Genomic DNA, 23,599 nt, shown 5'->3' on the forward strand with positions numbered 1-23,599 from the left:
CTTGTCCTTGTGATCTCCTTCATTAAGTGTTCTGCAAGATTTATCCAACCTAAACATACAGTGGTCTTTATATTTTCTCCAACTGGCACAAAATCAGTTATTTAGGTTTGTTTCCACTTCCACCTTAATCTTGCGAATGCGAACGGGTAGGCACATAGCCACAGCACCTGTGGATTTAGTGATTTCTGCTGACTTTGTCAGCTAAGGTTCAGGTAAATAAAGATAACAAGTGAAGTCCTCAATTGGCCTGTGAGTCACGTGCTCGTGCATAAAGCTCTCCAAAAGCTTGGAGAACACTTCACTTTCTTTAGTAATTTCTCACTTTACAAACAGTTACCTGCTGCAGATAAAGGCCCATCAATAGCTGTGTTTTCTTCGTCCTCAGGTTCCACCTTCTTCAGAACCAGAGCAAAAAAAGCAGCAAATCCCAGCACCTGGAAAGAATGAGCTCTAGACTCACTGTATGCCCGTTTCATATAAAGAAGTTCAGGCTTTGACCTGGCTCCCTTTGGATCCAGGCACTGCAGGAGAACAACTGTGCTTTGGCTTTGTTGAACTCATGCAGCTGAGGCTTTTCAACAAGAGAACAGTGCACACTGTGGGGGTCCATCCTGCTAATCTGATTTTGCCACATGACACATCTTCCCTGGTCAGAAACCTCATCACCTCTTAAACTCTAACAAAACAAGGGAGATGAAACTAGTGGAGTTAATGCCAGCAAAAGAAAACAGAACTCTCTCTGTAAACCACCTGCTAGCTCTTGTTTTAAGGACAAAGACTTCTCATTTTACATGTTAATTCCTGTGGTACTTCCGAACACATTACATTGTCTCCTTGAAATGATAGTAGAATGAGTCCATGTTGGCCAGTGGTTGTATTTCTGAGGATCTCACCTTTAAGGGCTGAGTGATGAAAAGACTTTCCAAGAAGGAGATGGCCATAGAGATCAGCCACTTGATGGAGTTCTCCTTGCCATAATGCAGCCCATAGAGCATCGTAAAGAACCCAGATACACCACTGGTGGCTGCAACAAGGAACCAAGCAATGAACACAAACCACCAGGGCAGCCCTCTGGAAGAGGAACTTTTCTTGCCATCACCAGAGAAGCTTGGAGTAAGGGACCACCTTGAGAATCAACCAGAAGAGAAAAAATCAGTCTGCAGTGGAATAGAAGCCAAAATCACAGTCTTCAGGTTCAGTGGGGATAGGCAACATAATAACCTTATGAATTAAAATCTCAATCAAAATATTATAAATTCTTTTAACTAATGCAGTTATATAGGACATATGGATAGCAAAAAGTACACTGAGCAAAAATATGAGGAAGTGTGCAGAGATCAGCTAAAATCAAAACAGGTACGGTGGGCTTATTTACTCCTCAGCTGCTGCATAATTGAACCTCCAGTAGAAATGCTGACAAATAACATCATGAGTGCTCTTTAGCTGCTGGATACATCTCTTGTGATCACCATAAAGGCCAGAGAGCTAATCAGGGGTATTGTTTTCAATACTTCCAACTTAATTATCGTATTTCACTGAAATATTTTTGTCTGCCTATTGATTTTTCTTTATCCATATGTTTTAAGAGACTTCTGAGACTTTGGAGCTCAGTGATTATCCCAGCCCTTTACTAGCGTTTGGCACTGTATTGTAACATTCAATTTTGGAGGCAAAAATGACAGAGCTGTCATTGGTTTTGTGTGCAGTTCACAGTGCATTGAAATGTCTTTGTTACTTCTACGATAATATAATAGTGAAATGTATTTCTACAGCTATAATAATGGTTATCGAGCATATATTAAGCAGTAATTATTTGGGCTTTGTCATCCTGACCAGTTTTGAATTCATGACCTGAATTTACTTACGCTGAGAACAAGATGAGAACTAGGTTACCTCTCAGTGGTGGATGCCGATGAGCAGATCTGGTTCTCCAGGAGGTTCTTCATGTGCTGTACCTGACGAACAGCTTGTGTGTAACTCTGAGGCATCTGAAATTTATGGGGCCCCAGTAATTCCAGCTCCATCTCTACATGCTGGAGTTGCATGTACAAGCAGCGATTGTAGTCACTGTATTTCAGCCGCTCACACATTCCCTTCTCTGGAGTTGGGCTTCTTGTTTTTTCTGCAGGCAAATAATTACTTTTTTATTTTTAAGTAAAATCAGCATAACTATTCTTAGATTAAAATACTGTTCAGTACAAAGGGTAGCAGAATTTGAACTCAAGATTATGAATGTGACAAAGTGAAGAGTAACATTTGAAGGGACATGTAAAAGCAGCTTTATTACTAGAGGTTGATGCTCTTCTGCTGGAATGGGCTGGAGTTGTTGCCAGAAGGCAAGTTAGTTAGACAGAGGCTCTAAAACCTCAACAGAGAAGTCAGATAAGATCAAGAGTTAATTTGTTCATAGTTTACCTGTGCAATTAGTAGCTTGGTGCACTCATTGGAAAAGCAAAATGTTAATGCAATCAGTGGGATCGTTTACTCATATATTCTTGTTTAACTGAAAATAAATGAGTTAAGAGGCAGGCTGAAAGGAGCAACTGCACAGGGCCAAGAAGAAAAAAAGGACAGGACAAAAAGACTGTGAAACAACTGCTATTGGATACTGATGCTGCTCCCAAGCCAGGCTGGTAGCTGGCGTTTAATTCTACAGCATAAGAAACAGAGACTTCACAGTGTCTTTACTCGGGTGCTCAGTGGTGCACAGTGAAAGGACAAGAGGCAATGGGCACAAATTAAAACATGGGAAATTCTGTCTGAACATAAGGAAAAACTTCTGTGTTGTGAGGGCTGTTGGACACTGGAACAGGTTGCTCAGACAATTTGTGGCGTCTCCATCCTTGGAGATATTCAACATCCAACTGGACACGATCCTAGGCAACCTGCTCCAGCTGACCCTGCTCCAAGCAGGGTGGTGAACTAGACAATCTCCAGAGATCCCTTCCAACCTCAACTATTCTGTGATTCTGTAATTGCCTTTGAGTGAGCATATGAGAAGAGCTTGGACCACCACATCCAGCATTACCACCACTTTCACTACAAAGTTTCAGTACACCTGTCACATTGTGTTGTTTACCTTGTATATCTGTAGCACCCAATGTGACAATTATAGTGTCATCCTTCTTCTTGCTGTCATCATAAAACTCTTGCCAAGATCTGTTCTGCTGGCAGATGATGTCCTCAACCAATGCCAAAAGTGTGTTGATGTTAGTTGTTTCTCCAAGATCTGATACTGAAGTGGGAGATGGAGTCTTCAGGGCTTTAAAGAGTGAGTTGGCAATTCTTCTTATGTCCTAGAAAGACAGCAGCCACACAGCAGTGACTCTGGTTGCAGTGACAAGCTGATGTGATCTGAAGGCACCACTGGCTGGGAGCTGCACCAGTTGCTAAAATCTCCCGAATGGATAAGGATAGCTCATCCTACAGTGCTGGATGTGACAGGCAGGTTTCAATGAGTTCAGCAAGACAGCTTTCAGGATTCAAAAATACAGCTTACCTGCCTGAGGACCTAAGCTGAGAATGATGGGGTCTGTGATACCTTTTATCTTCACTGTCTTACTTAATGTTTGCTTTAACCCCTGAACACAGTAATTTTGGTCACACATAATAATTGTACAAGGGCTTGGATGTACATAGGCGGATCTTAGTGAAGTCGGGGATTCCATGTAGTTGGGTGAGTGAGTGCTTTGCACCAGTGCGTCATTTCTTTTCTCTTCAGACAAGCTGAAGGGCAGCTGACGGGGAAGATTTCTGCTGTTAAACTGGGGATGTCGGGTAGTGCATGGCAGCAGGGGGCAGTGCGGGACTCACTGGGGAGCAGCCACAGGGACTTGCCTTTATCACAGCCTCTGGAGTGAGTGAGACAGCCTGGGTGACCTGTGGGGTGGGAGGTAGGCTTGGGGACACTCGACCGTTCTTTCCCGGCTTCTTCTCTCTCCCCTGCGTGACTGGCTGAGATCGTGTGTTCCTGAAGATCTGCACAATGAGCAGGTTGATGGGGAACATGAGGAGGGAGCTCTCAAAGCCAATCATCACTTCCTGCCATGTGAACTCGATCTTACCTGTCAAGATCAAACAGAGGGGAGGAGTAAAAATAACCCCAGGAACCATCAGATCTCTTTTGTGGAAAAGCCCGTTTGTTCAACTGTCCTGCTTCTAGATTCTGCTGTCTCTCTACTCCCTGCCCAAGCAATGGTGAGGATTGTTACCCAAATCCATTTTCTGCTCAGCTGGATCCTTTGGCACTCCCCAGAACATGATGCTGGTCAGCATAGTGCAGAGAAGCAGTGAGAAGCAACATGACACACGCTGGGCTCGGGTAAAGGAGCTTCGTGGGGAGCGGCTGAAAACCGAGTACCAGATGTGCCCATCCTGGAAACCCTTCGAGGTCTTCATGAAAAACAGATTACTGGGGAACAAGCAGAGGGAAATCAAAGGGATACTTAGAAGAATAAAGCTGTAGTTCAGGGTCCTGACCTGTTCATGCTTCTAGGCACTATCAGAAGAAATAATAAGTATGAGAAATTAACCAAATGTCATGGCTTGATTTGCATGGAATGGTCATAGCTATGTCCTTTCCTTCTGGCCACACCATGGAGGGAAAGCTAATCATGAGCAGTTCCTTTATAAATTACACATAAGAGAAGATGCTTGGGTTTCTGTAGCTCTTGTCAGGCAATCCTTCTTTAACACCAGAATTTCCAGTGTGGTATTTCTGTTAGGATCACGATTAGACTTACTTAACTATCCTTTCTCTTTTCCTTGTTCAGAGCACTTTGAGAGCAATGGAAAGAGCTCCCTTGTTTTCATTTTGTCGAGGGCTTTGACCTTTTTTGCATACTTGCTTTTCTAGACTAATTGCTATCAAGAGGGAAAAAGTTCATAAAACAGAAAGTACCTGAACTGCTTCATGTCCTGTTCTGTAGCTACTGGGAACACTTTATCTAGGACACATTCTCCAATATCAACAGCTAGCCAAGAGTTACAGAGGAAGTACCACTTCTGATCCCGTGCCAGATCATGGACCAATACTCGATTCACGTACCTGTTGGAAGAACATACAGGGCACATTCACATGTAACTGAGGGGTATGAAATTCAGGACCCGACGGGACTATGGAGGACAAACTCTGGCCTTTGGCTTCTTATGTTGTGTCTAAACTGTAAGGCACAGAACACATCCCATCCTGCACTGGACACAGGGTATTGGAAGCACTCCTGATCTGCAGTTTAGATTATGATTTGATTTATTCATCTGCAAAAATGAGAAACTAACACTTCTTTCCTTTCTAGAACTGTAGAAAGAACAATCTCCAAGTGCTAGAAAAAGGAAAATAGTTATCATTGTAAAAAAATATTTGTGGATCTTTACTTCCCAGGATCTCCAGATCTCCACTTACCAGGATGGACTGTTGCCTGAATTATCATGCCACAGTCTAACACTCTGCAGTTCCCCAAGAGGGAAGAAGGTACAGAGTAGAAAAACATCCACTCCTCCACGTTCGAAGACTGGTGTGTCAGGATCAGTCAGATGATGTGGCTCACTCTCTCCTTCCAGTCCATAGAGGGTGAGAGTCACCTGGAGAGTAAGATGACAAAATGAAGACTTGTACATTTCGACGCTAACTATGGTTATTCCTCTGGCATACTCTTCCCACTTTCATCAAATCTAAGGACTTTCTGGCTTAGACATTGCATGTGAGCTATCCTGTTTAATAGCCTCAGGTGCTCCATTATTCATCCAGTTCTCTAAATGAGTGCATAAACTTTCTTACCACACAGTGCCATTGATACCTTGGAGGTTGTGGCTGCCCCACGGCGGTGTCCTGTAAAAACCGTCACAAGATAACGATACTGAGCAAAGGGGTCATTGTCTTCCAGTACTGTGATTTTCACCTGCAGGGTGACACAATACAAGCGGTATGTTAGCTGCTCTGTCAGTATGGATTCCTTAAAGCTATGGATAGGAGTTTGTCATCTTGTGAACAATGCATATACTTGTCAGTAAACAGAGAGTTACAAGGAAGGGAGTAAGATTACTAGAATACTTCCTTTTAAAACAGGCTGGGCAAAGTGGAATTGGGCTAAATACATTCAGTCTTTGTTAGCTGAAGACTTACTTTGGCATCATCCTGGATGTCTTTCCTTCGAGCCCAAATAACTACAAGCACATATATCAGAAAGATGCATCCTACAGTGGTCACCACCACAGGGTTCTCCACAAAGGTGCCAAATAGCTGTGCAGTTTTGCTAACATCTATGGCATTGGGTATGACGAAGAAGGAGCTCCCAAAGAAGGTCAGATGGTTGCAGAGGCACTGTGTGCTTCTAGGATTTGTTTTTGGTCCTACCTGAAAACCCGAAAAAATTCCTGATAAAACATTCAGCTTCAAAGCATTTGAAAACTTACCAAGCAAATGAAAAGACAGTGCTTAGATTGGTAAGTTAGTGTGCTATACAGAAAAGAATTGTTCAAGTTCCAATAAGGAATATTAATCCTAATGTCTAGCCAGAAGCAGGCCTTATAATATGATACAGCCTTGTCAGAATGGTTCCATTTCTTCTTATAGAAAAGCTCATCCCAAGAAACGTCATTTGAAGCTTAGTCCAGTATGACTAAACTTCTTCAGTTTATTAAAATATCTGAGAATTATCTTATTTTATGGTGTGAGTTCAATGTTATCATTTTAGTACAAGATGGTGGTTATAAGGGCTGGCTTTGAAGTATATAATATAAACATTGTTTTGTTTTGCTCTACTTACATGGCATCCATAGCTGTTCCAGTTCCCCTGGTGCTCATCCCAAAATACGCAACGGGATGCAAAGCAAGTGACAGCTATAGTTAGCCTGTCATAGACTGTGGAATCCATTCCCATATCTTGTAAAACCGTGAAATAGTAGGCTCCCTCTCCAAAAATTAGTTCTTCTGGGCTAAGAACCCAGGTGTTTGTCTCACCTTGAACATAAATATTTTAGTTTCAATGTATATATAGAAATGCTAATTCAGAAGTATGCGGCTGCATTGCATATAATCAACTAAACAAACGGAAGAAATAGGTATGAAATAATTCTTAGCACTCTTTGCTCCTATTCATGAGCACTGTGTACTAGAGATTGGAACGCTGGAGCACGACAGATTGAAACTCCTTTGAGAGGTCCCTTTCCAGTCAGACGTCTGAACTCATGGTCAAGGCTCATTCTGCAAATATGTACGTGTGCTGTTAAGTTGTGGGTAAGCACTCCCCGTACTGACTGCACTTAACTTGCTATGGGTGGTGACAGTCTTTCGGTTGCATAAGCCCAGAAGTCACAAGTTCATGGGTCACTAACAAGTTGTCTTACCTCCAATAGTTTTCTTGTAGAACAGATGATTTTTCATATCATAATTAGTTTCATTTGGGCGATAACCGTACCCTAAGTAGAGTATTAGTGGAATGTCATGTTCAGATTCCAGGTGGATCACTATAGATGTGTTTTCGGAGGTAACGTTTACTTGGAAAGTGCTAAAATTGCCCAGATTCAACAAAATCTTATCTTCTTGAGTTGCTGAAAACCTTGGTAACATTATCTGTTTTTAAACAGAAAGACATAGCTTTATATACAGCACAGATTCTTTCTTCTATTATCTATAAGCACAACATAGCTACATGCTAGATAATAATTTTTCATAACATAGGGAAAGCATGGCCAGCAGAAATATTGTCTTCAAAGTAATTTTCTTGATACTGTCAGCTAACCTCTGAAAACTTCATTTGAAACTGATGTAGACTCAAGACAAAGTCAGTGACCCTTGGTGCATTTCTGAACTAAGAGCTGAGATTATGACTGAAACACTGGCTACATGAAGTGTATATGTGAATGATTTAGATGTCAGCTTATACATCGGCTAGGAAGATCCAAACAGTAGTGATATGAACATGCAGTTGTTGAATGATAAATCAGACACTAAATTTGTTTTGGGTTGACTGTAGTCTGGAGTCTGTTTCCACAGCCATTAGCATTCTCACATCCATTGAAAGGAAGAATAACATACCTCCTTTTTAAAAGACAAATATTTGTAATTTAATTTGTCACATCACACGAATCCCTCCATCACAAATGCAGACACCATGATCCCATTACATAATGTAGTGGACACTACTGCCATTTGCAGTCACCTCACAGAAGACAATAACACAAATAACAGTTCATTAACAGAGAAAGGAAAAAACGGGGAAGGAGGGAGAGGGGTAGAAAATAGTGGGTTTACCTCAATGTTCTCTTTGAGATTGCTGACTGGTATGATCAAGCCATCCAGACCAGTAAGACTTAGACCTCCCACTGTTCCACTGATGTCAAAACTGGTGTCACTGGAGAAAAAGGGATTCACGGCAAAGCTCACCATCTGTTAGCAAGACAGTAACAATTAGATAATTGAGCTGTTGTCAGTATTTCATTATATTCATGCTCTAAATTGCTGAATAATGAATACTTGAGCTCAGACCCAAACAGTACTAGACTTAAAAGATGCCTGCATCCAGATTTAAGGAAGAAGCAGCCTTATCTCTAAGGTAGGTTGAACACAAACCTTGAAAGTTATTTTGATTCTGAAATGTGGTATGTGTACAACAATGTTCATTGTTTCCATTCATTGTAACCCATTTGCCTTTTAGACACCAGATATCAAAATGCGATTTCATCAGTCTCTTCCAAAGTAACTCCACCAAAGCCAGACTCTAGCACCCCTCTTGGAATTAGGAACACAATTCTATTTCTACTGTGCTAGCAATGCACAGAAGAGTATGTTAGAGTTGTCAGTCCAATGACAGGGTTCAGGAGCCTCTCCTAACGCTCAGGTAAGACAATGGATGTGTTTTCACTGGTTTCAGTGGGCTCTGGACATTTTTTAGAAGAGCTGGAAAAGATACAATGAAAAAAAAAAAAGGCATTTTTGCAGATATCATAGGGGTTTCCTGAGAGGGTCAAATCAACCAGAGAGGCCTTTAGAAAATTTATTATAAAAATATGACGATAATATGCAATCTGTTGTTCTGATGGAAAAAAACACCATATCCTGATTCAGATGAGGGTTGTGTCGTCATCAGGACATTTGCAGGCCTTTTGTCTCCTGCAGGATCTGAGTGCCTCAAACTCATGTATTTCTAGCTGGGGTGAAACAGGACTGCTGCAGGTTGGTTTTAATGGTGATACGGTCTCTGAGCTGTTGTGTCTTCCTCAGAGCATAAGATGTAAATAAACAGTAAATGGATTTATAGTATTGATTCATCCCGTTGCCTTCTCTAGCCATGCAAGTATGAATCCGGAGTGTATGTGAGGGCTGATGGGATGGGGTATTTAAGCTTTCAGTCCTCCTTAGCTTGCTGAACCAACCTCATGCAGTTAAGATAAATGGAGGCTTCTTTGGCCAAAAATATTTCAAAATTCTTGGAATGACAGGAGGGATGACTTGTGTATTCATTGTAAAAGGAGAAAAGATTCTAAACCCACTAGATCAAGGATGTAAGTTGTATGCCAGATTGAGTCAGATAAAAGCTGTTTACTTGCCCTTATATCCACTGTTTCATCAGTTCCTGAAACACTGAGAGAGGAAGCAGATGGGAGAGTAAAGCTGGCAGAGCTGGAATTGGAGATGTTAATGGATGTACCATCCATGTTTTCTGTTTGTAATCTGTCCAGTTAGGGTTGGACACAAGCAAAAGAGAATAAAAGAGAAATTTAAAAAATAAAAATAAAGAAAGAAAACCATCAATAGCATGGACTTCGTATCTAGAGAAAAAGCTTTCTCACTTCACGAGTGTGACTTAGTTGCAAATCTGTTTCTAACTCTGCCAGTAAATACTTTGTACGTTATTCTGTCCCTGACATAGGACTTCCCGTAAGGCTACCATAGAATCATCAAATAAGGGGTGGAATTGGTGTGTCTGGATGAAAGTTGTACCCAACTAGGTGAACTGAGGTGAAAGACGTACCTAGTTTCTGGGTGAACATGCGCTTGATTTGAATGCACAGTTAAATGTGGATGAAAACCAGGCTCTCGGGGAACAATTTAGGGATGATTATAGGGAATGGAGGGTGCTCGTCAGGCTCCTCATGATTATATTTGCTTCTTCCGAGCTGGTTACAATTCTATAGAGCGCGTCATTATTGGCAACTTGGAAAAGAAAATAGATCCTTAACTGGCATGACATGAGTTTTCCACATAATTTCAAAGGTAAGCAGCTACTGCCTCATCCAGGAAATAGCAGAAATTCTCCATTGGTCAAAGAAGACACAGCATAAGAATTTCTAAGGCTGCGTTATTGAAGCTTATTGGAGTCCAAGCCGTTCTTACTGTCAGTTAGTAATGACAGCCTCTGCACTATTGTGCTACAATATTTAGTTGGGTGGTTCCTTTTCAGGACAATGTAATGAATAGTTGGGGCAAATTTGATCAACTATCAGGAGCCTAGATGTGAGACACTGTTACTGTTACCTGTGTATGTACATTGTGGCAGAGGGAGAAGTAAGGACTGTTGGTTCATCATCCGGCTCTTTCCCAAACAGAAGGGCACTCTGTAGATTTTCAACTGTATTCAGGAGCTGGTGTGACACTGAACTCTGGAAAAGGATTAGAGGAGGAAACTTGCAATAAACCTCCTCAAAATCATCAAGTTGCACATTATTTGCCTTCGCTTCCTTTTAGGAGCAAATAGTAATTTTCAGTGTCTCACAAAGCTGGCAAACTTGGTGATGTGCTACTTAATCTCAGAGAAAGTTGTTCTAATTAGGAATTCAGTTTCCGTAATTCTCATTGAAACATTGCAGACAGCAAATACATTTACAGATTTTACTTTTATATTCTATTATTTATAACTTCTACACATTGAAATTTGAAGTGCTACAAACATGACATCAATTTAATGCAATATATTCATGCACTTCTGTACATGGATGCCCTTTAGCTGCCCACTTGCATGTTCGGTTACTTGCTAAAGCAAGACCTAATTCCGTATTAATTGTGTGTTATTAGTGTGTTATTCTGGGAGAGTTCGAACAGTTTGTAACCTTTTCTCTCAGGTTAGATTTATTTCATGCCCTGCTCCCTTTCAGTGATGAAAGTGAAAGTGTGTTCAGCCCAGGAAGCACACAAAGCAACTGTGACAATTCACGTATAGATAGGAAAGGATAGGACAAAATAAATGCGTTGCATAATTCTGATTAGAACATCAGAATGGGCTCTCTGAAAAAGTGCAAGCAGCAACCAGAGCTGGTTCCAGCTTTGAAGGAGTGGAGCCAATCATGAATACTGAAAACCTGTGGCTTCCTTGAATTATGGGGCAAAAGGAGTGGATAGAATCAAATCTGAAAAAAAAATCTCTGTGTGCTTGTCATCCGTTAGAAGTCGTATGCTGATGCTGTGTTCTCTGGTGCTCTGTCCTGTTCAGCTTTAAACATAACAAATCTTAAGAGGCTCCTCTCATCTTCATTAGCAAACTGTTCAGTCTAACAGGTCTAACTGGGGAGAAGTTTCCTTTGATATTCAAGTCTATCATGGTGTCACAACGAACCCTACCCAATGCCAATTTAAAAATATGAGAGGCAGCAGAACTCTTACAAGCCTTCCAAAGCAAGCAAGTGTTCACACACAGTCCACTACAAACTGGACTGAACCAAAATTACCTGTTCTGCTTCTGGCACTGAAGTGTTTGCAGCTCTGGTTTCTGCAGAAGCTTTAAGAACGTTGCTCACTGCGTTAAAGAGATAGTTGGCTGCATCCTTTAGCTTCTGATCGTCTCTACTGTCCTCTGTGTTTACTGTGAGCAAGGAAGCACTGACATCTTTTAGACTGTTGCTGGCTTCCACCTGCAGGGGAATCAAGAGGAAAAGTTTCAATGTGTTGGTACTACAAATGACAGAAGTGACACTTGTGTCATTTACTGAATATTGCAACCTAAGTAATCTCATGGGACTATTTGTGGCTAACGCTGTTTTTTACTATAATTATTTGTGCTGGGGTAATACCTCAAATGCCAACAAAGGTGATATACTAGATAGTATACTAACATGTAATACAGACCTGAAAAACACAGCCTGCTTCTACAGATTTAATCTGTAAAAAAGATTTATAACATCTGAAGGAAGCTTGCCTGTCAAACACTGGGCAAGGATACAGTTTAGATGTACAGTAACGTAATAAATTAGGTTATACTTTTGGATGGTGTGTCCAAAAAATACCACCATATTGTCGAGTGCATGTGCCTTTCAGTTGTAGCTTCCACAAACCCTGTTGGATTAACAGCAAGTAACACCTTCGGCCTTGTGCTGCGCTAAGTGCCAAAGGAGAATGAGTTTTACCATTTGTGTTTTGTGCTGGAGTGCAGCCAGTGATTGCTCTGTGACTGTGAAAGCACTGGCCAGCTTTCAGCCCAGGGTGGTGAGGGAGCCGAGCGAATTCGTTGCAAGCTTGGACATATCCATTCCCACAGTCTGCAAACTTTGCAGCCTTACTGTAGGGTGAGTGCTGAATCTGAGCTATGTTCTTGCTTGCCAAAGTTAACCACATACTGCTGAAATACTCCCAAGCATTGTCTGCCTGCAGCTGTATAATACATCAGAAATCAGGGCACCTCTCTGTATTGCCAGCATGTTTGGGAAACTTCCCCAGTGACAGTTTGTTCTGTCCTCCTTATGCATACATAGCATCACCTACTAGTAATGTCATGTTGCCAGATAAGATTCAAGAAATACTTGTGTGAGGCCAATCTGAACATTTGTGCCCAGTTCCTCTGGGTGCTGACATGTTCCTGCCTCACTGACGCCTTGCCTGCGTGCATTTTGTGACAGCGCATGGATCAGGGACCAATGGATCTGGGCACTTCTAGAAAAACCCTCCTGGGCAGTTTTTCTTCAGGATTCTAAGAGTGCTTTTATAGATAAAACATACATCCTAACATGACTCTGACTAAAAGTTAAGGTTTCTGTATTAAAAATGTGTCGTAGCCTGGATTGTAGAGGTTGCTGAGACACATACCTGTGAGTCAGTTCACTTACTCTGAACAGCAAAATGTATTCCCTTCTGGCCAAAACGCACATACTGGTACAGTTGAAAAAACAGGTAAGAACAGAGAACTGTAAGGCACTGAAATCCTTCCAAGGTCAGTGGGTGCAGTAGGGTCCATACTGTTAGTGTGAGGAGATATAAGGTTGCATCTTACCTGGGCTGAGACAGACAGCTCTTCACTCTTGTGAGTGATTTCTTTCAATACTTCTGACATCTTGAGAGCAGTCTGCATTGATGTTACGTTAACAGCAGAAAGAGTTGTCAGCATCAGCCCTCGGAGCTTGGGATGAAAAGACATAATTAGGCAAAGGAATGAGATGCTAATTAGGACCGTGCAAGTAGTGCTGTATATTGACAACCAGGCTTCCTATAAGTTGTGTGGTAGAGTAAGACTCCACAACAAGGATCATTTGAACTGGTACTGGGTCTACTGACAAGATGCCACTTGCCTTAGTAACTGTATAATCACAAGTTTTAGGTTACCGCCCAGCATAGAGAATTTATACACTTAACATCCATTAATAGCAAGGAGAGTTACTTGTGAGAATTTGTACTAATGTATGTGAATTACTGTGTAAATGCCACTTCCAGAGAAAGCAGAGCCATGTATGATTGATGTTACTCAAATAATGAATTATAATTGAAGGATATGTTGCATTTCTCTAGATCTTTTCATCGGAGGCACTCAAAGCACTGTACAAATATAAGCTTATAACTGAAACATATGCTGGTATCTGAAAGGAACAAACTAAAATTACTAGTACTGAAGTTTTCTAGTACTTTTTGAGATTAGATAGAGTATTTCTACCACAGGAGAGGGCATTTATTAATATTTAAATTGTTTGTGGAAAATCAGGTTGATTTAAAGTTTTTAAACACCATCCAAATTAGTTTAAATTAATGCAATAACAATTGAGAATGAATTATTTTACTGTATGATAAAACGAATTATTTATGTGGGCAAATACTGAAAAGTAGCTGAAACCTGTGCCAAACACTGAGACAGATGCTAGAAACTTGAAACCTCCATTGATTTCTGGTGGTGATGTATGAGCTTTTTATTACTTAAGAGCTGTCAAAGAGTATGAAGAGTTCATTATATTGCATTGTACTGCTAGAAAACAAGTGTTCTGACCTCTTTTCGTGTGTTTGTCTGTAAAGAGGTGTTAAAGCTTTCCTCTTGGGTCTCCTGGTTAAGGACGGATGTCACTGACTTATACAGCTGGAAAAGACTCATGCTGTTGTTCCCATCCTTTAGGACGGTGTTTGCCTTCTCAGCTACAATAGCCTGCAGGGTCAGGTTCCCATCGATCATATCCGCATGTCCAACCTGATGAAGAGATCAGATATGCTCTTAACATTGCCAACACTGTTATAATTATCTTTGAGCAGCTTCCATACTCTCTTATTGACAGCCTGGCTAGAGTAGGACAGAAAACTTTGAGTTCCCAGTTTTTAATGTTTTATTTTTAGTGTCCTGGTAAGAATCTCCTTACTGGGGCACTGGGGCAGAAGCAGGAGTTTTCTGGGGCCTACACAGAGTAACTGCAGACTCATTAAATGCAGCTTATGCTGCCCAGTGTCCAAATAGATCACCTTCTACACTCGTATCCTAGGAAAAGGACAGTGGAAGAGTCTTTTGACTACCTTGAGTCCACAGAGAATAGTCTCTGTTAGATAGGAAAATGGTGACTATGGCACATTCAGAAGGAAGTAATACATATGAAATAGGAAGAAGCTCCAAAAGTGGTTGTGGGTTAGGTATCGACTTGAGAGATTTTGAAATAAAGTAGTTCTACTGTGTACCTTCACTGAAGCGTTAGTTTGAACTGTATCACCAAAGTTGTTGCTGACAGTAATTGTCATATGTAAAATGAAATTATTTTCCTCTTCTCCAAGTGGAAGATAAACTGGGAAAAGTTCAGGATCTGGGCCACAGTGCAGGAGAGAATCTGAAACAGGAAAGAGGGGGTCACCTACCAGACACCACACAGTCACCCACTGTTCTCTAAGGACAGGGGCCCTGGGCTTGCTCAGTCCAGGCCTGGTTGACTTGTTATTAGTCTCCCCGGGGAGCAGAAGCAGGTTGTGCCTTTGCTCTTGTTAGCAACAGGAACGGTGCTGGCTATAACCGCGGAGAAGCAGTTAGCCAAACAGTTCACCTCAGGACTTACTTGATTTCAGATAGAAGCAGTACGTGAGCTGCCTGTTCTGAGTGGACTGGCATGAATCTGCCAAGCAAGGGGCACTGCAGGAGATGGCGAACGCGGTGAGCACTGATCCCTGCTTGGGAGACACGGCACAACTGGGGATCTCGGGCGGAGGCACGGTGCTGACAAGGTACGTTTCCTCCCCGTAGCCACGCTGAGTCATTGCTGGGAGTGGAGGGAGCAGGACGTCAGCAATAATCGTGCCCCAGCAGCACTGATCTTCAGAGATTAATCTGGCCTACTCTAGCAATGATGCTGTTTGTTCAGGCACCAGAAACATCAGGGTGGGCTTAATCAGAAATGGAATCCCACCACTGAATAATCCATAGGAGGAAAAGGATTATTAAAAATATGGTAGTGTTTGCATTATAAAGCAAAGCTGTATTATTTGATCAAACATTTAGCGTAACTTCATTTCCAGATGAGCCTTAACAAAGTTACCAACAGCTTGGAGTAAGGTAATATAATTTGCCCTGCTGTGCAACAGCCCAGAACAAACTTAGCTCTTAATTATTTTAAAGAACCCACGTGTGATGTGACAGCTCTCAAGTTATGAACTCATTTAACTTCATAATTGTGAGCAAGGCTGTGTGTGTGTAATGTCAGTGGGATGTCATGATGGCAGAGACTATCTCAAAAGAGTCTGAAAGACACTGCTTGCCCCTACCTGTTACTTTAATCTGAAAAGCTTCTCCCTGTGTCTGCAAGAAGGAGCTGTTCATTTTCAACGTGGATGTGTTGCTTTGAAGCAAATTCAAAGAGTTCTGCCGGAAACCAGTCAGGCCACAGGCTAGAGGGAGGGTCATAGACTGGAAAATCAGACAGAAAAGAAAACGTGATTTATCACGGGCAGGGTGGCACTTTGGTGCCCTTCATTATAACCCCTTCCAAACCAGGCACCCCCTTGTCTCGCTTTTCACTACTATTTCCAAGCATCCATCTGACAAGCTCTGAGGCCACGTGGCTTTCCCTCAGGATGGATGTTTATTTTTGTGTGTGCAGTATTTCTGATGACTCTGATGCTCTCACCTTGGTTTGGAACGTGTTATCTAAATACCAGTTATAATATATGGCCTGGGAGTCCTTCTGTCCAGAGACACTCAAAACAACTTCATCACTAGCATTCACTGGCTTGCAGTTTGCCTCACACCTGTAAGGAAGAAAGACGGTAGTTACAGGTAGTAACTGTATGAGATGTCATAGTCCTGTTATTAACCAGTGAATACTAGGGTTTAAAAACAGACCTGATTTCCAATTGCAGTTCTGGTTTTGCAGTCACATAGAGACATTGCTCATCTTGTCTCTCTTCATTGCCATGGTTTCGGATGGTAACTGTGACAGTCACTGCTGACTTTGGAGGAGGGAGGCAGGAAGGTGGGATTTGCACCTCAGTTTGGTTGATTAGGATTATGTGTTGCTGCATGCATTGGTTCCACTCAGGCCAGCAAGCTCCTGCACAGACATTTCCTTTATAATTAAAATATTCATGACATCCCGTGTCTTTTACAAACTACTTTCCCGCCATAGGTTTCAAAGAGCTTTATAGAGCAAACAAGTTTCCTGAACACAATTTAAAGAGTGGGTAATCAGAGGTCAGAGTACAGACTGACTTCTTCAAAGTAACGTGTGAGGTCAGGGATAAATGTGGGGACAGAACACAGGTGTCCTGAATCTCAATCCAATTTTTCAGCCTTAAATGTTTTTGCATCATGTTTGATGCTAATTATTGCTGGTTTATTGAGACACATGTACCTTGCAAATGCCTAACTATTTAAGTCACTTGGGACTAGTTCTTGGCTATGACGGTGAGAGCTTTGGGAAAAGACAAAACTGAGTACTATGCTGTATTATATACCATAATCAGTTTGGTTGGGTACAGTAGAAGGACATTTTTCATGTACAGTGAGTGGCAAACTTTAAAGCCTGAGAGTAAACCATCCTTTAGTCAGATTTTCACCACTTGATCTGACATGACAGTGAGTTTGTCACTCATCAGATAGAAGTTGGTGGAAAAGTTCAGGAAATGCACATACCACAGGACCAGAGAAAACTGGAATTATTGCTGTCGTCTGGCCAGCCAAGTGTAACAGTTGTGAAAGGATCCACATGGCGACTCGGTTTAATATATATTTTGGTTTTTCTTTTGTGATGCTAAATAATAAGTAAATGTATCAGTTAGGAACACGTATAAACACATACATATGTTGCTTCTTTATAACGAAAAACATCTGAAAGTTTAGACCCCAGATCACTGTGTGCAGATCCGTAGTTTAAATGTTCTTTCCCTGATCAGTGGTAGTATGGGAGTTGAAGCTATGGGAACAGAAGCAGATGGCACAGAGAAATTGTGTGGCAAAATAGTCCCAAATGTGTAAGTGGCTTAGGAGCCCAGCTCCCATTTTCAAAACTAATGCAGTACTTAGGAAACTAATTCCTATTAATTTTCCACTTCTGGACCAAACTTTTTTACCCTTTGTCTTCTAGTACATCTTCTAGTACATTCCTTTTTTATCTGAATTGGATACATTACAGATATAGATAAAAAGAAGGTTGCTGAATTTGTCTTCCTGTGCAACACTGATAAACTTAGATTTAATTAGATTTGTATTCCTCTCATGCAATGTATTCTTACAGGCAATCTGTAAAGCATAATGCCTCCTTGTGAAGCAGCACGTCTCCTATAGCAGACATCTGTCTGCTAGTGTTGTGGTTAAAACCTAGACCTTTAAGGTAATAACAAAGCATTATATCTGGAAATTTTATTATTTAAATTTGTGCAGCTGCTAGCAGTTGGTGTTTCATTAGTTTCTCAGTTTGCCATAAACTGGAAATTTCTTCTTTGCAAAATAATGTAAACATTCCAATACAGAAGCAGGAAACACTTAGAAACAACATAAAAATATATTAAACTCTGCTTGAAGGATAGCTCCCCAAAGAGATGCTTCCATTAGTCAAGTAGATACTTTAAAAATTCATCTAAGCTCATTTCAACTTCCAAAACTGAATAATTGTGAAAAGTTCTTTTTCCCTAATCTTATAGTTATTACTTGCAGGCTTTTACAAATTGTAGATTGAATGCCTGTAAACACATTTGTCTCAGAGACTTTTGCTGTAGATTTTCTGTTAAACCATATGGGGCACAGTCATACTAGTCTGTCATCTAGTAGGCTACAAATACTTCTTTTCAATATCTTATGCAGCGCTTTTACTGGCAAGAAAAAATCCTGATCATTTCCATTTTAAAGAAAGATCCTTAAATAATACTTACATTTGTCTTTTGGGTGTTTATTTTGGAGCTGCCTTCTTCCTTAGCAGAGTCTGTTTGATACAAAAAAGAGCAGAATATTTTAGTGCTACCTGTAAAGCTTTCAGACATCCTCAGTGAATATGACTTAAATACACAGGATTTGACTACCAACAGTCTGAAAGTGAGGGCTGTAAGAATCATACTTTGATAAACAATCTAGTTACTATAGGTGAAATTGTAACACATTAGTCACACACTATAAAGATGATCCTGATTCTTCAAACATAATGATGTGAATCAAAATAAATTCACAGAAGGTGATGGATGTACATTTCATTGATGTACAAAGAAAAATTGAGGGAAAGCACTGGACAAGTAAATGTCAATAGCATTAGTAGTGAAGTCACTTTATTCCTGCTACAATCTGCTTCTGTAAATGTAAGGATGAGCCATCTAGAAGCATTTACTGACAGCAACTTATGAGACTGCTGTGATGCAATTATTTCCTGATTTCAGAGCTATGTCCCGCGCCATAAACTTCACTAATTATTTCTAGGACAAATAGCAAATGTGCAATGTGTAACACATGCAGAGCGATGCTAATTTGTGACTACTTCAAAGTCAGGAACTCTGCCTTCATCAGGAAGAAGCCTTCATAGAAGTTTTCAGCACTGTTGCTGGAAGGAAAGCAATAACTAGATGCAAACCATAAACACTCCATGAAATGCTCTGATGACAAAAGGACACTTATGTGGCCAAACCCAGCACTGTTAGATTAACGCGGTTACCTTTTTTATGAGAACTGTTTGCCAACACAGTGATGAACCCAAGATCCAGACTCATGTTTGAGAAGGCATTCATGGCCACCACTTTCACTAGGAAAGTACCTGGAGAAGACAAATGGCCAGTTAAGAATAGTGGTGGGACCGGTCCATCGTCTTTGGGATATAAAATCCAATTCATAAAGAAAATCACGTTTTTTTCTGTTAAGAGCTTTGGTGTTTTTTCTGATGATTTTCCACTGCTGAAAAGCTTTTCAAGCCTTTCTTCCCCTTTAACTCAGCTTTTGAATAAATCAGCTGCTTTTGTCCTAGCACTTGCAATGCTGTTCTTTGTCGGCTGGCTATGATATTACCACACAGGAAGCCAGAGGTGTGCAAATACTGGAGTCCAAATGAGTTTGGGCACCTTCAGAGAGCAGCTGTCTTGTTTGAAATTTTCTGCCTGAAGGGAAGGGATGTTCAAATGGATGTAGGGAGACCCAATAAAACTTTTAATAATGAATAACTTTAAAACATAAAATGAAATCATAATTAGCTTCGAGTGTTCCAGCTTTGGCATGGGATTTGAATAGTTCATTAGAGGAGGAAACTTTTTTATCTTCTGCCACTGAATTAACTCTTAAGGACAAGCTCCCTAATCCCATATTTTAAAGGCTTTGATTTCTTAATAATGGAAAGAAAAAATTACTAATAAGCTTATTCATAAGTAAGTCCAACAAAAACTATGTGTTCGAGACTGATGCACGGAAAAACTCCCTTTTCCTTTGTCATTTCTGCTGAGAACTCCTCAGATTATTAATTACTGCAGTGTAAAATGCAGAGGAGTGTAAACTTTAAAAGTTATACCTATGAACAAACAGGAGGAAAACACCTTGTGATTCAGGAAAATGTCATCCTTTGTACTTGAATCAGATTGTGTCATGAAAAAATAAACCCTGGTTCTCTGTCTTCTTTATTGCAAAAATCAGGTGAAGCCTTGCTTTCAGTCTCTGTCTGGAGACTCGTTTGCCAGTTCAATTTTTTGTAGCTCACTTACAAGTCACTAAGACTGTGCTGTCCATACTGTTCTGCAGACCAAGTTTGAGCAGTTAGAGAAGGCACCAAATTCCGCTGTACATTATTGTCCCCTACCCCAGGATGCTGTGAACTCTACTCAGCAGTGAGTGTCTTGGAAATACAGAAGATGTCAGCATGCTGTACCTTCAGAGTGCACAGGAATGATGTACGTTCGAGGTTCCCCATGAGGGCCATCTTCGTTGTGAGAGTGAGTTTCGTTAGGTCCAATCACTTCAACCTTCAGCTTATCTGGGGCACCATGGGAGACAGAGACATTCATCTCCAAATTCTCCCCCAGCTGCAGAGTGTGAGAAGCTAATGCAGCCTGAAGGCCAGATACTGGCTCAATTAAGTGAACAGCGATACTCTCAGAGATCTCCGATGCGGTTGTGTTGCTGGATGCTCGGATTTCCAGCTGGTGTATCCCTGGGCCTAGCAGCTCTTGAGAGGCACTGTCGAGTGTCAGATTGTGAGGGACAATTCCTTCCTTAGCGCTGGATTCAGTGATTGTCATGTTATCTGCTAATAGAATGTAGGTCATTCCATTGCCTGCAAAAAGACAGTTGAAAATTTCTCACAGCTTGCATAATAGGCCACCGGATTCTAGCTGCTTTTTCAGGTATTTATAAAGAAGTCATAATAACACTGCAGCAACGCAGACATTTTTAATAAAGTCACTTCAGGTGCTTTTATGCCCCTTTAGACCTATGGAAGTCTATTGTGTGTTTTCTGCTGGGAGCATTAGGGCAGTCAAGAGAATTCAAACATACACTACTGAAGTTTATTTTTTAAGCATATATGTGGATTCCGGGAACTTGAAGTGAGAATGAAATATACACCAGCACATGTGACCAGCTCAGTGTGGAATCCTCTTACCCTCAATCAGAGAAGCATTTCTGTGGATTCCTAACTTCAAATATGGAAATATTCTTACTGGCTTCATGTGGATTCGTGTGACTGAAGTTATGCTCATGCTTTATCAGCTTTGTGTAGAGGGAAAAAGGGTTTATACTTATGTTTGAGGTTGTGTAATAGCTTGGAGAAAGAATCCCTCCAATGGAGCTGAGAACATTCAGTTGCAGGAATGCAAAAACTAGAGGGAAAGCATTCACTAAAAAGAGGTATTGTTTTACATGTTGAAAAATCCCGCTTCTATCCCATGGGTGGCATAGTATTTAGCCTGCCATTTAAGTCATGCAGAGTAATTACCCTCACCTCCATTGAGTTCAACTTGAATCCACAGCAACTCCCCATACAGTGTACGGCAGTGAGAGCTGTTCCCAGATTCGTACCGGGTATAGCACCCAGTAATGCTTAGTTGATCCATCTTATCTTGAACAGTCACCCGCTTCTCTGCCATCACGTGCCATTCGCTGGTGGTGCATTCCACAAACACAGTAAACTCTCCAGGAGATGAATATCTGTATGTGACATTGCTGACCAGTCTAGAATAGAAAGGGAACAGCTGCTTATTGTGGAGGACTGTCCTGGAAGGTCCTTAGCCTTAATTCCCAAATTTCTGACCTGACTCAGCTCTCCTGCAATCGCTGTAATCCCTCATTTATTTACATAGAATTTTTAGGGCTGAAGATTATTCCTGTGTTCCAGCTACGGTGTCATTAAGGTTGTATATCAGAGGTGGTCCTTCTCAAAGCACATCTCTAAGGGTGGATACATTTTGCTGCAGAGTAGGTAGATTACAGTTCAATAACATACGGCTTTAGATCTGGTTTGTGACTTGTTGGCTCTGAGCACAGACATGTGACTATGCACATTAGAACGTGTTGTGGTGCCCTTTTTTCCTTAGTCTTTATTTTATTCTCAATTTACCATCTCTTAGATATATCAGTGGAAGCTGAGGCAGCTCAGCATTTTGTCAGAGCACTTACTTGCTCTTTGTTTTTTTTTAATGTGCAGCTGCTTCTATACTTGCCCATGCTAGTGAAAATGTCTCTTCACTCCTGAGTCTGGTGCTGTTCTGGTCATGATAGCAATAGGACATGAGTGGATATCAAGAAGTCTGTGGTAGTTGCTATTATTACTAACAAGCACAGGAAGTTGGTGAAAAGAACCTAAAGATAGCCTTCTTGGATGATGTACACCATGGGAGGCAAATTAGTAATATTCCTGACACTATTCTCTCTGAACCCTTTACATTCTTATCATGGTATGACCCAGCAAATGCAAACAAAGATCAGGACATATCATCCCTGTTAATGCATATTTTTCATTAGCTGTTTTAATGAAGAAAAAGGTTTCATTCTAACTGGACTTCAAAAACTTGCCAATGATAAGATCAGACCAGAAAAGGCAATTCCTGTAAGAGTGGTTATCAAACTGGACACAGAAAACAGATGAGCATGACTGCAAGTTATTTAGTAGGTGAAGCAAAAGGGCTTCTCATAAAAACAGCAAGCCTCCGCTTACAGCTAGCAAATATATTCTTCTTAAAGGCTTACTATCAAAGATTTTTTTTTCCAAGTTCTTTACAGCTGTAGCTCTGAAAGAATGTTTACTGTTTCTAGTACATTACTACTTTTTGGGTTTCATTCTTCTACTCTTTCTAGGTGACTCAATTAGGATTCCGTTAGTAGACAAATTTCTAGAGCTGTTCTCTGTCATTCCTAGCACTAGGACAAAATCTGATTTTTAAATCCAGCCGAAAAATATTTGATCTTTTAAAGTCATAACTATAATGCAATTAAAACAAAATAAAAACTCCAGAATGCCATTGTATTGTTTTGAATATTATCAAAAAATACCCTTTAAACTTAAGAAAATAGTGCTTTCCTATTTCTTTGGCAATTACTGACATGTTTTCAGTAAATTTGTATCTTAGGATCTGCGATAAATTGTCTTGGTAAGAAATAGGAATCACTTGTCATAATAAGCAGAAGAAAGGTTGTGGTTGGCAGCTTGATGTAAAATTTTGTGTAATTTCAAAACAAGTTTCTGCACAATCCAACTGTTCTGTGTGTATGGTTATTAATCTGTGTCATTTTTAACATCTCATTTAAGAGGCTTGGAGCATTCAATAAAATGCAAGCAGTGAAATTTACTGGTTGTCTGATGGTACATGAAGGGTATATCTTACGTTAGAGGGTAGTAAGGATCAATAGTGTGGCCATCTCCAGTGCTAATGATACAGGAAAGGTTGCCAGAATATGGAGAGAGCAGCCAGTTCAAGCTGATAGTGATGTTTTCAAAGACAAAGCATGTATCTGGTACAAACAGCTGCAGACCTGTAAAACATAATGACAGT

The 23,599-nt window shown here is 40.7% G+C and overlaps 1 protein-coding gene across 1 annotated transcript in view; it reads right to left on the reverse strand.

The window, feature by feature from the left end:
* PKD1L3 (polycystin 1 like 3, transient receptor potential channel interacting) overlaps positions 1 to 23,599 on the reverse strand; it is a 40,409-nt gene that overhangs the window by 11,049 nt on the left and 5,761 nt on the right. Inside the window, 30 exon segments of the mRNA XM_086468833.1 lie at positions 323 to 434; positions 894 to 1,113; positions 1,909 to 2,122; positions 3,080 to 3,296; positions 3,838 to 4,064; positions 4,212 to 4,411; positions 4,901 to 5,047; positions 5,402 to 5,580; positions 5,796 to 5,897; positions 6,122 to 6,352; positions 6,765 to 6,960; positions 7,107 to 7,124; positions 7,368 to 7,570; positions 8,252 to 8,386; positions 9,547 to 9,670; positions 10,475 to 10,599; positions 11,662 to 11,844; positions 13,197 to 13,322; positions 14,178 to 14,372; positions 14,849 to 14,994; positions 15,217 to 15,417; positions 15,920 to 16,061; positions 16,282 to 16,402; positions 16,497 to 16,704; positions 17,286 to 17,403; positions 18,521 to 18,570; positions 19,288 to 19,386; positions 20,482 to 20,886; positions 21,553 to 21,782; positions 23,432 to 23,579. Of these exon segments, the coding sequence (XP_086324959.1) occupies positions 323 to 434; positions 894 to 1,113; positions 1,909 to 2,122; positions 3,080 to 3,296; positions 3,838 to 4,064; positions 4,212 to 4,411; positions 4,901 to 5,047; positions 5,402 to 5,580; positions 5,796 to 5,897; positions 6,122 to 6,352; positions 6,765 to 6,960; positions 7,107 to 7,124; positions 7,368 to 7,570; positions 8,252 to 8,386; positions 9,547 to 9,670; positions 10,475 to 10,599; positions 11,662 to 11,844; positions 13,197 to 13,322; positions 14,178 to 14,372; positions 14,849 to 14,994; positions 15,217 to 15,417; positions 15,920 to 16,061; positions 16,282 to 16,402; positions 16,497 to 16,704; positions 17,286 to 17,403; positions 18,521 to 18,570; positions 19,288 to 19,386; positions 20,482 to 20,886; positions 21,553 to 21,782; positions 23,432 to 23,579 (5,022 nt within the window).

Source organism: Leptosomus discolor, chromosome 8 (assembly GCF_034619465.1).
Source record: "Leptosomus discolor isolate bLepDis1 chromosome 8, bLepDis1.hap2, whole genome shotgun sequence".
Taxonomy (NCBI): domain Eukaryota; kingdom Metazoa; phylum Chordata; class Aves; order Leptosomiformes; family Leptosomidae; genus Leptosomus; species Leptosomus discolor.